The sequence below is a fragment of the Schistocerca gregaria genome, chromosome 3 (genome assembly GCF_023897955.1).
Source record: "Schistocerca gregaria isolate iqSchGreg1 chromosome 3, iqSchGreg1.2, whole genome shotgun sequence".
NCBI lineage: Eukaryota > Metazoa > Arthropoda > Insecta > Orthoptera > Acrididae > Schistocerca > Schistocerca gregaria.
In genome coordinates this window covers 838,316,838-838,331,279 of record NC_064922.1, presented here as the reverse complement: position 1 = coordinate 838,331,279, position 14,442 = coordinate 838,316,838, and the positions used below count along the sequence as shown (strand labels likewise).

The following is a 14,442-nucleotide window of genomic DNA, read 5'->3' as shown; positions in this document are numbered from 1 at the left end:
AAATATGTTAAGAAAATTTATCAGCCTGCAATAATAAATAGGAGATGTTCAACACTGCTTCCTATTGAATACATGTAATCTTTTAGCTTGAACTCATGGAAAAAATGCCATTCATAATATGATTCATAACGAAAATATTGCCTAAATGGTCAATAGGTAGAAGACACTGCCACACCCTGTCCATCCCCATCCGCAGCTCTGTTTGCAGTAACAGACGGATCTGTAATGAAGTCAATGCTTAAGTTATGGTAGAAAGTAACAGTCTGGATGTGAGTTGGCAAAGCCAACAAATGGGATTACAAAATAAAGACTGTGCCAACAGATCAATCTGTAGTGCAGTCTGAGCTCTAATTGTATTTTCCCTGATACTGACTCCACAATTCTTTCTAAATTGCTAAACTGACAAGGTAAAGTAAAAAACAATGAATTATACATATCAGACACACCTGAAGGGATCACTTAATTATGAAAATTACTGAGGGTGTTGCCCATAGGGCAACTCTTACTGACACAGAAATAAGTATTTTACCAATGAAGCATTCATAAAAAAAGTGTTGCAAAATATGAAGACCATCATCAATGACGTTTGCTAATGTGTGTCAAAACTGATTGTGGGCAGCTTACACAACATTTCTGTGATCACTGGCACAAAGAACACAGTACTGTGTGTAACTCAAAGGAAGAGCAACACTCCACTGTCAGGTTGGAGAAATACACAAACTGGATCCCATCATTGACAAAACTAATATAACCATTACTTTCAGAGTAATAAATGTCAGTTTCAGAAAGAATATGATTCAAGCGAAATTTAAACTGTAGCAAAAACACCAGATTAATGCAAAAAGTATGTAAACCTACTGCAATAGTCCGAGATCAGCAGTTGGATGAATCATGGTATTTTGGCAGTCTTACAAATGTTGCATCAATGATTCTTACATAAATTAATGTCCAAATGCAACAACGCAATATCATGCCAGTGTTCCACCCTACATCACCTCTAAAATTTGAAAGTATTACCAAAAAAGGGATACAAAAGGAATTTCATCACTGTTACAGGTTCATAACTGCAGTTAATTACTGGCTGGAATAAACTAGCCACAGTACACAATTGTCGAAATTAAAGCTTCAAAGCGATTACTCCCGTATTTTATACAGTGAACAAATTAAATAACCCTCAAGAATACAGTGTCACTGACTCGGCGAGGCATTCGAAACAATATTTTAATACACAAAGATCACTGGGAAACAGTGGACCATCTGATCGTCGGCGTGTATGTGTGCACTAAAAGCATATCACGATGCGTTGCAGAACACAAAACACAACATCACAATCCGCACCTCCCAGGATAGCACAATAATCATTCAATCGGATCATACCTTCTGCGGAAAGACGTTCCGCAAGGAATGTGGCATCCGCATATGCGTAGTGATCTAGGCAATGCCATATAGCAGCCTGAAACAAAAAAATAAGATATTAATCTAGAACGCGAAAACAAAAACAACGTAACCCAATTTTCATTATTAGAGAATGAATGTAAAATCCACTGTTTCACTTACTTATCTACCTCGACAGACAATTACTAATAACTATTATTTACATACAAAGACCGAATGAATAACTATGTATAAAAAAACAAACATATTAAATGCAACTGGTAATCCATGCATCATTTTGTCTACCTGTACTGGTTCTTGAATGTACATCTCCCGGAATGAAGACTAAGTTGGTGCCTTACTTGTATACGGGGTTACGTTTGTTTTATCAAGCAAGACACCTAAGATTATTTAATTGTACATTATTTCCTAATAACGACTTCCATATTAAAGATTTACACAGATGGCACTGCCAGCACAGTTAATACACTAATGGTTTAAAATCTATCGAAACGTAGTTATCGACAATCGAACGATACAAGCAAAGTTACTAAGCTTTTCAGTCGCAAAGCCTACCACAAAGAAGATTATCTTCCCCCTTGCGAATTATGCAAAGATCGATCTTAAATCCTAAATTGTAAAATGTAAAGGGACCCTCAAATGTTCCATATTATTGTGAAACCGTCAATATATTGACCGTCTGAGGGTGCATATTGACATATTGTCAGTAACAACAGTTCTGATGGCCACCCTCAAAATATTCTCAGAATGTCAATACAAACTCAACATGTGAGGTCACGTATTGATGTTTGCACAACGTTCTCCATTCACATGTCACGAGATTTGCATAAACCTGCCACCCGTCGTTAGTGTCCACTGGTTGTCTTTTCAACTCGGCTTTGCGTAGAACATACCTCAGATTCAATTTTTCAAGTAGTCTTTTAAAACAAAACAATTTTAATAGTCCTCTACAAGGGTAATAATTATACAGGGAGTTTACACTTCATGTTACACACTCTTATAGGTTGTAGACGTGACTTAATAGATCAAATTTCATGTAAAAACACGTGTCCAGAAACATCAACCAACGACGTTACAGAGCATCAAAGTTATAGACGTCGGCGCCTGTAAATTTAAGTAGTGTGATTCCGTGATGATGCTACTAACTTTCAAGGATGGACACGCATAAATGTATCAATTTTAGGTATCGAACACTCTACTGGAAACGAACAATACGAAAGATACAAGGGAAAAAGTTCTGATTCCTCAGACAGTGGAATGGATATTCTCGTACAGTTGTTGCCAAGTTGGCAGGATAAGTAACTATTAGAGTTTGTAGTACGGACCAAAACAACATAAAATTTGGAATAAACATGGGCAGTAAAATGAATACCTGAGGATCTATGAGCACTTGTTCATCTTCGCTATTGTGAAACACATCTCCACTAAATAAGTACTCATAGCACCTAAGGTATGAAATTTAGGTCCATGTTTACCAGACTTTTGTCTTGTTTTGCTCGATATTGCCACCTCTGGAAGTTGCCTGCCTAAAAATCTTTTCAGAAACAGTACCAGTACATGTATTCCACTGACAGAGGTATCAGAACCGTTTTCACTTACAACTTTACTCTCGTTCGTTTCCGGTACAAGGACCCTTACCTCAGTGTGATACATTTTTAGTTCTACATCATCCTAGGTAGTTTATAACATAGTCACGAAATCACCCATATGAGATTTAGAAAAGCCAGAGCCTATAACTTTGCTGCTGCATAGCACTGTGGATGTCGTTTCTGGACAGGTGCTCCTACGTAAAACTTGATCTACTAAATCCCTTCTACGACCTCTAGAAGTGCGTAACATGTATTATGAAACAACCTTTATTTAACACTAAGATAACCAACGGAGGATTCTCTATGACACTGTTTACTTCTTTAATTTGGCAATATAGTATGTATTTATAAATTCCATGCAGTTTAGAAAAATGCTTCTACTTCCAAATATACATCATAGCCTACACTGAGGTGACAAAAATGATGTAATAGCGATGTGCACATACACAGAGGGCAGTAGTACCCTGTACACAAGGTATATTAGGGCAGTGCATTGTCAGAGCTGTCATTTGTATTCTCATGATTTATGTGAGAAGGAGTCCAACATAATATCGGCCGCGAAACGGGTATTAACAGACTTTGAACCCAGAATGGTAGTTGAAGCTAGTCACATGGGACATTCCATTTCAAAAATCATTGGGGAATTCACAATTCTGAGATCCTCAATGTCTGGAGTGTGCCAAGAATACAAATTTCAGGCATTATCTCTCGCCATGGACAACGCATTGGCAGACGGCCTTCACCAACGACCGAGAGCAACGATATATATGTACAGTTGTCAGTGCTAACAGATAAGCAACACTGTGTGAAATAACTGCAGAAATTCATTAGGACAGTGGGGTGAAATCTGGTGTTACTGGTCTATGGCAGCAGACAACCAATGCGAGTGCTTTGCTGACAGCACGACATGGCATGCAACGCCTCTTATGGACTCGTGACCACATCGTTTGGAGCCTAGACGACTGAAAAATCTTGGCCTGGTCGGATGTGTTCCGATTTCAGTTCGTAAGAGCAGATTGTGGGATTCAAGTGAGGTGCAGATCCCACAAAACCATGGATCAAAGATGTCAACAAGGTACTGTGCAACCTGGTGGTGGCTCTATAATGGTGTGGACTGCGTTTGTATGGAATGGACTAGGTCCTCTGGTCCATCTAAAACGGTCATCGACTGGAAATGATTATGTTCGGCTCCTTGTAGACCATTTACTGCCATACGTGGACTTCATGTTCCCAAACAACAATGGAATTTTTATCGAGGACAACGCGCCATGTCACCAGGCCATAATTGTTCATCATTGGTTTGAAGAACATTCCGGACAATTTGAGTGAATGGTTGGGTCACCCAGATTGCGTGACATGAATCCCATCGCACATTTATGGGACACAATTGAGAGGTTAGTTCATGAACAAAATCCTGAACTGGCAACGCTTTCGCTGTTATGTACGGCTATAGAGGCAGGATTGCCCAATATTTCCGCAGGGGACATCCAACGACTTGTTGAGTCAATGCCATAACGACTTGCTACACAACATTCGACAAAGGGAGGTCTCACACGACGTTAGGAGGTATCTCATGACTTGTATCACCTCATTGTATATCTGCAGATACAAGTAAAGGGTCTGAACAATGTATGTCAGTTTCACCAAATTACCACAAAACTGCCAGGCAGACATAAATGCTTCACAGGTTTTCATTATTTTACTAATTGCACTTGCTGATTTCACAGAACTAAAGTTTGGAATGACTCGCCAGTGTCCAGAGATCTCAAAGTTACTCCTGGTCTCTATTCGACAGCGACTGATCCTACACACTTTCTTCTCTAATGTATTACATTTCGACAAAAATAATATGCCGTAAGATGCAGGACTGAACTGAAAATGGTTAGTGTAATCTTTTGGAAACATGGTTCTGAGTCCAGTCAGTAAATTAACATTCGACAAGTTGCTCCTTTTCAGCCTTTTTCCAGCCATTTTCTGAGTAATCTCGTCTTTCTCGTTATCATCTGATGTTACAGCTAATATAATTGCAGCGCAGTGTTTACTTTGAGTGTTCAATATCTCAACCTTGTAAACTCGTAACTATTGACAATAATGCTCATGGTGTACAGGTTGTTCAATATATTGCCAAATGATCTTCCACAAAACCCCCAAAAAAATCAGGTCATATGTAAAGATTATTAGTTGCACCAAAGTTAGTTTCCTGTCACTCAAGGATGGTAAAGGAAATGAAATTGAGAATACCAACACAAAAACAGAAATACTGAACTCTGTTTTCAGATGTTCCATTGACAAGATGAATGACACAGATATTAGTGTCAGTAGTGTTGAAAAACGGCTTAAATCTTTAATGAACAAAGTACCAGGTTCCAATAGAATCCTTATTGGATTCTATAACCAATGCGGGACTGTGTTGGCGCCTCTGTTAAATATAATCTATCGATGATCTCTCGACCAAAAGACTGTGCCCAGTAGATGGAAGAAAGTACAGGTCACATTTGTCTACAAGATAGATGGTAGAACTGAACCACAAAACTACCATCCAATATCCTTGACATTCATATGTTGTAAAATCTTAGAACGTATTCTGAACTTAAACCTAACGAGTTGTTTCGAACAGAATGATCTGTTCCATGCTAACCAGCATGGCTTTCCAAAATACAGATCATGTGGAACTCAAATTGCACTTTTCTCACATGACATTCCGAAAGCCATGGATCAAGGCAAGCACGTAGATGTGGTATTTCTCGATTTACAAGAAGCATTGTACTCATACCACGTCTACGTTTATTATCAAAAGTATGACCATGTGGGGTATCAGACGAAATACGTAACTGGACTGAGAATTTCTTGGTAGGGAGGATGCATCATGTTATTTCAGATGGAGGGTCATTGACAGATGTAGAAGTAACTTTAGGTGTACCATAGGGAAGTTTGATGGGTCCATTGTTCTTCACATTGTATATTAATCGTCTTGCAAACAATATTTACAATAACCTCAAATTTCTCACAGAAGATGCAGTTATCTACAACGAAGTACAGTCTGTATGAAGCTGTACAAATACACAGTCAGACTTTGATAAGATTTCAAAGTAGTGTAATCATTGGCAACTTGCTTTATATGTTCAGAACTGTACAACTGTGCACACTACAAAACAGAAAAAAACTTAGTATACTATGAGTATAATATTGGTGAGTCACAGTTGGATTCTGTACACTCATACAAATACATGGGTGTAAAACTTATCAGGGGCATGCAGTGGAATGATCAGTCATGGGTAAAAATAGGTATCAACCCTCAGTTTACTATTAGAATTAGAATACTAGAGAAAAGCAATCAGTCTACAAAGAGATAGCTTACAAATCACTTATGCGACCTATTCTAGAATACTGCTTCAGTGTGTGGAACCTATAGCAAGTAGGACTAGCAGCGGATATTGAACATACACACAGAAGGACAGCATGGGTGGTCACAGATTTTTTTGAGCTGCGGTCGCTGAGATGTTGGAGTGTCACTGAGATGTGGGAGGAACTGAACTGTCAGATTATTGAAGGTATATGTATACTACCCCAAGAAAGTCTCCTGACAAAGTTTCAAGAACCAAATTAAAAGGATGGCCCTAGAATATATCCCCTACATATCGCTTCCATAGGGATCATGAGGATAAGACTAGACTAATTACAGCATACACAGCAGCATTTAAACAATAATTTTGTTACACTCCATACATGAATCGAATGGGAAGAAGTATTGGTACAGTGGGACATAACATATGCCCTGCACGTAACATTGGTTCACAGAGTATCGATGTAGATGTATGTCTATATCTGACCAACTAATACTGTCAATAAACATTGAACGTCTTCAGTTGCTTGAAAGCCAGACAATTAACTACTGAAATGTTTAGTTAGTTAGTGACTGAGTTTCATGTTCCTTGGATCATTTCCAATACAAATCATAGTGATGCAGAGTGAGTAATTTCCAATGCACACTGCAAATTAATTTGTTCATATGACTGCATACTGAACATTTATAAATTCTTACAGTTTCTTTTTGTTCTTCTGTTATAATTATTAGATGTACTGTTATGAGTCAGTAATACCTACCCATCCCCTTTCACACATTACAATAATGGAAATTATTCTGCAGAGAAGAAGGAGTTATCAAGGAGAGACTTTATGCAGTTTAGTTTCAAGTTTTACTTTACTGTTTGTCAAATGCTTTATATCACTGAGTAGGTCACCCAAAATTTTGTGTTAAAGACAACTTTAATGTAGAGTGATGAATGTCATTTTCCTACTGGTATTGTAATTATGTACAGCGTTGTTCCTTTTAAAACTGCAGTGGATTATTTACAACAAATTTTATGAGGGAATAAATATATTGTGAAGCAGTGGTCGAAGTGCCTAAATCCTTAAGATATCTACAAGATGATTATTGATGAGCACCACATATTATTCTTACAAGACGATTTTTAACAATAAAAACTTTCAATGAAAACTTTCTTTCTTAAACATGAATTACCCCACATTATTATTCCACATGACATGACTGAACGACAATATGCAAAATATATCAAGTTCCTGATTTTTCTCTCACCCTAGGATCTGCGTTGATTCTAAAAGCAAAAAATGGCTCATCAACATGGAAACCCCAATACCCTCAGACTTCAAGAAGAATATAATAATTCCAATTCGAAAGAAAGCAGGTGCCTGAGAGTTGTGAACATTATCAAATCATCAGTTTAATAAGTCACAGTTGCAAAATACTAAAACGAATTCACTGGAGAAGAATGGAAAAACTGATAGGAGTCGGCATTTGGGAAGATCAGTTTAGAAACCAGACAACTACTGGAATGTGTGAGGCGTTACTGACTCTATAACTTATCTTAGAGAATAGGTTAAACAAAGGCAAACCTAGGTTTATAGCATTTTTAAATATAGAGAAAGCTTTTGACAATACTGACTGGCATATTTTCTCTGAAATTATGAAGGTAGCAGGGGTAAAAGACAGGCAGTGAAAGGCTATTTACAAATTGTACAGAAACGAGATAGGAGTTGTAAGAGGCAAGGGGCATGAGAGGGAAGCAGTCATTGGAAGGGAGGGAGAAAGGGTTGTAACCTTTCCCTAGTGTTATTGAATCTGTGTATTGAAAGGAAACCAGTTGGCCGGAGTGGCCGTGCAGTTCTGGGCAGTACAGTCTGGAACCGAGCGACCACTACAGTGGCAGGTTCGAATTCTGCCTCGGGCACAGATGTGTGTGATGTCCTTAGGTTAGTTAGGTTTACTTAGTTCTAAGTTCTAGGCGACTGATGACCTCAGAAGTTAAGTTGCATAGTGCTCAGAACCTTTTGAACCATTTTGAAAGAAAACCAGAGAAAACTTTGATGTACGAATTTAAGTCCAGGGAGTATAAATAAAAACTTTGAGGTTTGTCAATGACACTGAAATTATGTCAGACGACAAAGGGCTTAGAGGAGCAGTTGAACAGAATGGTGAGTGTCTTGAAAGGAGGATGTAAAATAAACATCAACAAAATCCAAACAAAGATGATGGAATGTAGCCCAATTAAATCGGATGAGGGAATTAGACCAAGAAACGATACACATAAAGCAGTACAAGAGATTTGGTCTTTAGGCAACAGAATTACTGTTGATGGCTGAAGTAGGTATGATGTCAAACGTATACTGCCAATGGGAAGAAAAACACTTCTGAAGTAGAGAAATTATGTTAACATCGAATATAGATTTAAGTGTTAGGGTGTTTTTTTCTGAAAGTATTTGTATGGGCTGTAGCGAGTACAGAAGTGAAACATGGACAACAAGCAATTTAAACAAGAAGTGAATAGAAGGTTTTGAAATGTTGTGCTACTGAAGAATGCTGAAAATTAAATGAGTAGATCACATAACTAATGATGAGGTACTCAATAGATCTGAGGTGAAAATAAATTTGCGACACAGTCTAAGTATAAGAAAGGATTCGTTGGTAGGACACATTCTGAGACATCAAGGTAAGAGTATGTGTGTGGGTGGGTGGGAGGGAGTGGGGAATAGCAGAGGGGGACCAAGAGATGAACACAGTAAGCTAATTCAGAAGGATGTAAGTTGCAGTAGCTATTCGGAGATAAAGAGGCTGCCACTGCACGGAGTAACATGGAGAGATGCGTCAATCCAGTCTTCATACTGAACACCATGACAACAACATCAATATTGGAATGCCATACGTCCTCAAATGTCTAATTGTCTATCAGGATGACAGCAGCTCAACTGCTTTCATGATAGAAGGAAGTAATCCAAAGAGTTTGGACTATTCTGTCTACTCCAATAAATACATTTTGACATAATCTAGGAAGCACGAACATATGTTAAAGTTCCTTTCAACTCATAGACATCTAAAAAATTTTACGTTACCTTGCTAGTTATTATTTACTCACCAGATATTACACTTATCATTAGTGTAGTACCGCTACATGTGCAAAACTGAATACATTGAGTCTTTTTAAAATTGAGACTGAGGGCTACTCATAGAAAATCAATGACACTGTAAGAACGTTGTTTAAGGTATCTTCTGATGCTGTATGTGAGCTGGGATTGATTACAATACTAGTTTCAGGCGCAAAAAGAACCAATTAGTTTTCTTGCATATTAGAGGCAAAATCATTTACATATATGAGGAACAATGGTGGATCTAAGCTTGAGCCTTCGAAAACTGGATATGTGATTTTTAACCAGTCAGAAGAAATTCCCCTGATTACATTGGTAGAATTGTTGTTGTTGTTGTGGTCTTCAGTCCTGAGACTGGTTTGATGCAGCTCTCCATGCTACTCTATCCTGTGCAAGCTTCTTCATTTCCCAGTACCTACTGTAACCTACATCCTACTGAATCTGCTTAGTATAGTCATCTATTGGTCTCCCTCTACGATTTTTACCCTCCACACTGCCCTCCAATACTAAATTGGTGATCCCTTGATGCCTCAGAACATGTCCTACCAACCGATCCCTTCTTCTGGTCAAGTTGTGCCACAAACTTCTCTTCCTCATTAGTTATGTGATCTACCCATCTAATCTTCAACATTCTTCTGTAGCACCACATTTCGAAAGCTTCTATTCTCTTCTTGTCCAAACTATTTATCGTCCATGCTTCACTTCCATACATGGCTACACTCCATACAAATACTTTCCGAAATGACTTCCTGACACTTAAATCTATACTCGATGTTAACAAATTTCTCTTCTTATAAACGCTTTCCTTGCCATTGCCAGTCTACATTTTATATCCTCTCTACTTCGACCATCATCAGTTATTTTGCTCCCCAAATAGCAAAACTCCTTTACTACTTTAAGTCTCTCATTTCCTAATCTAATTCCCTCAGCATCACCCGACTTAATTGGACTACATTCCATTATCCTCGTTTTGCTTTTGTTGATGTTCATCTTATATCCTTCTTTCAAGCCGCTATCCATTTGATTCAACTGCGCTTCCAAGTCATTTGCTGTCCCTGACAGAACTACAAGTCATCGACGAACCTCAAAGTTTTTATTCCTTCTCCATGGATTTTAATACAGACTCCGAATTTTTCTTTTGTTTCCTTTACTGCTTGCTGAATATACAGATTGAATAACATTGGGGAGAGGCTACAACCCTGCCTTACTCCCTTCCCAACAACTGCTTCCCTTTCATGTCCCTCGACTCTTATAACTGCCATCTGGTTTCTATACAAATTGTAAATAGCCTTTCGCTCCCTGTATTTTACCCCTACCACCTTTAGAATTTGAAAGAGAGTATTCCAGTCAACATTGTCAAAAGCTTTCTCTAAGTCTACAAATGTTATAAATGTAGGTTTGCCTTTCCTTAATCTTTCTTCTAAGATAAGTCGTAAGGTCAGTATTGCCTCACATGTTCCAGTATTTCTACGTAATCCAAACTGATCTTCCCCGAGGTCAGCTTCTACTTGTTTTTCCATTCGTCTGTAAAGAATGCACGTTGGTATTTTGCAGCTGTGGCTTATTAAACTGATCGTTCGGTAATTTTCACATCGGTCAACAGCTGCTTTCTTTGGGATTGGAATTATTATATTCTTTTTGAAGTCTGAGGGTATTTCGCCTGTCTCATACATCTTGCTCACCAGATGGTAGAGTTTTGTCAGTATTGGCTCTCCCAAGGCCGTCAGTAGTTCCAATGGAATGTTGTCTTCTCCGGGGGCCTTGTTTCGACTCAGGTCTTTCAGTGCTCTGTCAAACTCTTCATGCAGTATCATATCTCCCATTTCATCTTCATCTACATCCTCTTCCATTTCCATAAAATTGTCCTCAAGTACTTCGCCCTTGTATAGACCCTCTATATACTCCTTCCACCTTTCTGCTTTCCCTTCTTTGCTTAGAACTGGATTTCCATCTGTGCTCTTGATGTTCATACAAGTGGTTCTCTTATCTCCAAAGGTCTCTTTAATTTTCCTGTAGGCAGTATCTATCTTACCCCTAGTGAGATAAGCCTCTACATCCTTACATTTGTCCTCTAGCCATGCCTGCTTAGCCATTTTGCATACTAGATCTCATTTTTGAGACATTTGTATTCCTGTTTGCCTGCTTCATTTACTGCATTTTTATATTGTCTCCTTATATCAATTAAATTCAATATTTGTTCTGTTACCCAAGGATTCCTATTAGCCCTCATCTTTTACCTACTTGATCCTCTGCTGCCTTCACTACTTCATCCCTCAAAGCTACCCATTCTTCTTCTACTGTATTTCTTTCCCCTGTTCCTGTCAATTGTTCCCTTATGCTCTCTCTGAAACTCTGTACAACCTCTGGTTCTTTCAGTTTATCCAGGTCCCATCTCCTTAAATTCCCACCTTTTTGCAGTTTCTTCAGTTTTAATCTACAGGTCATAACCAATAGATTGTGATCAGAGTCCACATCTGCCCCTGGAAATGTCTTACAATTTAAAACCTAGTTTCTAAATCTCTGATTTACCATTATATAATCTATATGAAACCTGTCAGTATATCCAGGCTTCTTCCATGTATACAGCCTTCTTTTATGGTTCTTGAACCAAGTGTTAGCTATGATTAAGTTATGCTCTGTGCAAAACTCCACCAGGCGGCTTCCTCTTTCATTTCTTAGCCTCAATCCATATACCTACTATGTTTCCTTCTCTACCCTTTCCTACTCAGAATTCCAGTCACCCATGACTATTAAATTTTCGTCACCTTTCACTACCTGAATAATTTCTTTTATTTCATCATACATTTCTTCCATTTCTCCGTCATCTGCAGAGCTAGTTGGCATATAAACTTGTACTACTGTAGTAGGTGTGGGCTTCATATCTATCTTGGCCACAATAATACTTTCACTATGCTGTTTGTAGTGGCTTACCCGCATTCCTATTTTCCTATTCATTATTAAATCTAGTCCTGCATTACCCTTATTTGATTTTGTGTTTATAATCCTGTAGTCACCTGACCAGAAGTCCTGTTCCTCCTACCACCAAACTTCACTAATTCCCACTATATCTAACTTTAACCTATCCATTCCCCTTTTTAAATTTTCTAACCTACCTGCCCGATTAAGAGATCTGACATTCCACACTCTGATCCGTAGAATGCCATTTTTATTTCTCCTGATAACAACATCCTCTTGACTAGTCCCCGCCCAGAGATCTGAATGGGGGACTATTTTACCTCCGGAATATTTTACCCAAGAGGACGCCATCATCATTTAATCATACAGTAAAGCTGCATTACTAAATTAAATTTTCCACATTCGTTTCGTTAGATATGACATTATACATTTCTTTGCTATGCCATCAATCCCATGAAATCTCAGTTTGTCTAGGATGAAATCGTGGTTCACACACTCCAGCAACTGAGATTTGTCACAGAAAGTACCAAGCAGTGCTATATTATTTAATGCTTGTAAAATTTGCTAAGGGAACGTTTAAATGGCATTCTCAGTATAGGAACTCTTTTGAAATCCAAACTGTGGTTTACGAAGGATATTATTGTTGGTGAGGTGGGAGGTTATGCTATAATGCACCACCTTCCCAAAAATTTTGCAAAACGATATCAGTAGTGAAACAGGTCGGTAGTTATTGACATCTCGCATATAACTTTTCTTGTGCACAGATTCAACAACAACATATTTCAATTTCCCTGCAAAAAAGCCTTGACTAAGTGACACATTACATATTTGAGATAGGACAGGGATTATTATATGGGAACACATGTTTATAACTCTGTTGGAAAACCCATCAAATCCAGTGGTTTTTTAGGGAATATATAATATTCTTGATTTGAGAGGGCGAAGTTGGTGATACGTTCATATGACTGAATTTTATGAGAGTTGCTTTTTCAACATACTGCTGTGCACTGTTCCTGTGCTGTCTACATTTAAGACCTGATTATTAAATGCATTTGTTAGCTGTGACTCATCATTTATAGTCATTACAATTGAGTCAGTAGTGATATTATCATGTTCCCTGGTTTGTTGTCCTATACCTTGTTTCACTACATTGCATTTAGCCTGAAGTCTGTTTTCGGGAGTATTAACAACTTTTCCTAGTAATGTTGAGCAGATTTCGTAATGTCCAGCTACTAGCCAACAACGGAGTTCCCTTTCTTTCACATGCCACATTGTCGATAAATAATTTCAAATTATGAAATATATTTAATAATAAGACCTCATGTAGAAATATTACTTAAAAGTATTACTGTAAATGCCCCCCCACCCAAGCACTATTGAAAGATATCACCAGTGGGTTACCAGCTTGTACAATCTGTCCTTAGAACACACATCTGTCCATAGACTAGAGATTGCAGTAGTGAATCGCCGCTCGCTTGTCGTTTCCAAGCAATCCGATGAAACAATGACTGTCCATGTGCTAGCTGTGTTCGACAAGTGTTTCTAGCTATAAAATGTGATTGTGTAGTTTTCTTTCCTTTTGCTATAGTCACTTGAAGCACGGACTTTATTATATACTGTATCACTTCTCAGAGATCATGAGCCACTCTTAAAGCTGAAGCCAGAGGCATTATTTATGAAATAACTTTACCTGTCGTGATAAAAATTCTTTTTTAACAGAAACAGGGACATCGCTACTCAAATGTGTATTCTTGTTGTCACTAATGCGAGAATAGCAACATTTTTAAAGTTGCGTGGCAGCTTTTGTTACTGCACCAGCACATCAGAGGACACTGCTTTCATTGTGAGTTGACTCGCCTTCCCATAAGAATCGACTTATTTTAAAGGTCCTCATTTATTTCGTTCATATTTGTTTATTCATCAGGCACAGTTCCACGTATATTAGCTGTATAGAGTAGTGGGGTAACCTTCATGTCACGACATGCTGCACTATTGCCAAATTTATTCAAGGTGGCGGCGATGACGTCATCCAAGATGGCCGCATGTAGACTTGGCAACAGCGCATGACGTCATCCAAGATGGCGGATTTTGGCGGGAAAAA

At 38.2% G+C, this 14,442-nt stretch overlaps 1 protein-coding gene across 1 annotated transcript in view; it reads right to left on the bottom strand.

The window, feature by feature from the left end:
* LOC126354692 (cell division cycle protein 27 homolog) overlaps positions 1 to 1,951 on the bottom strand; it is a 214,188-nt gene extending 212,237 nt beyond the window's left edge. The window contains exons 1-2 of the mRNA XM_050004500.1: positions 1,681 to 1,951; positions 1,378 to 1,453 (exon numbers count right to left, since the gene is read on the bottom strand). Coding sequence (XP_049860457.1) covers positions 1,378 to 1,453; positions 1,681 to 1,704 — 100 coding nt within the window. The 5' untranslated portion in view covers positions 1,705 to 1,951. The remainder of the gene's footprint in view (positions 1 to 1,377; positions 1,454 to 1,680) is intronic.
* Positions 1,952 to 14,442: the final 12,491 nt, after the last annotated feature.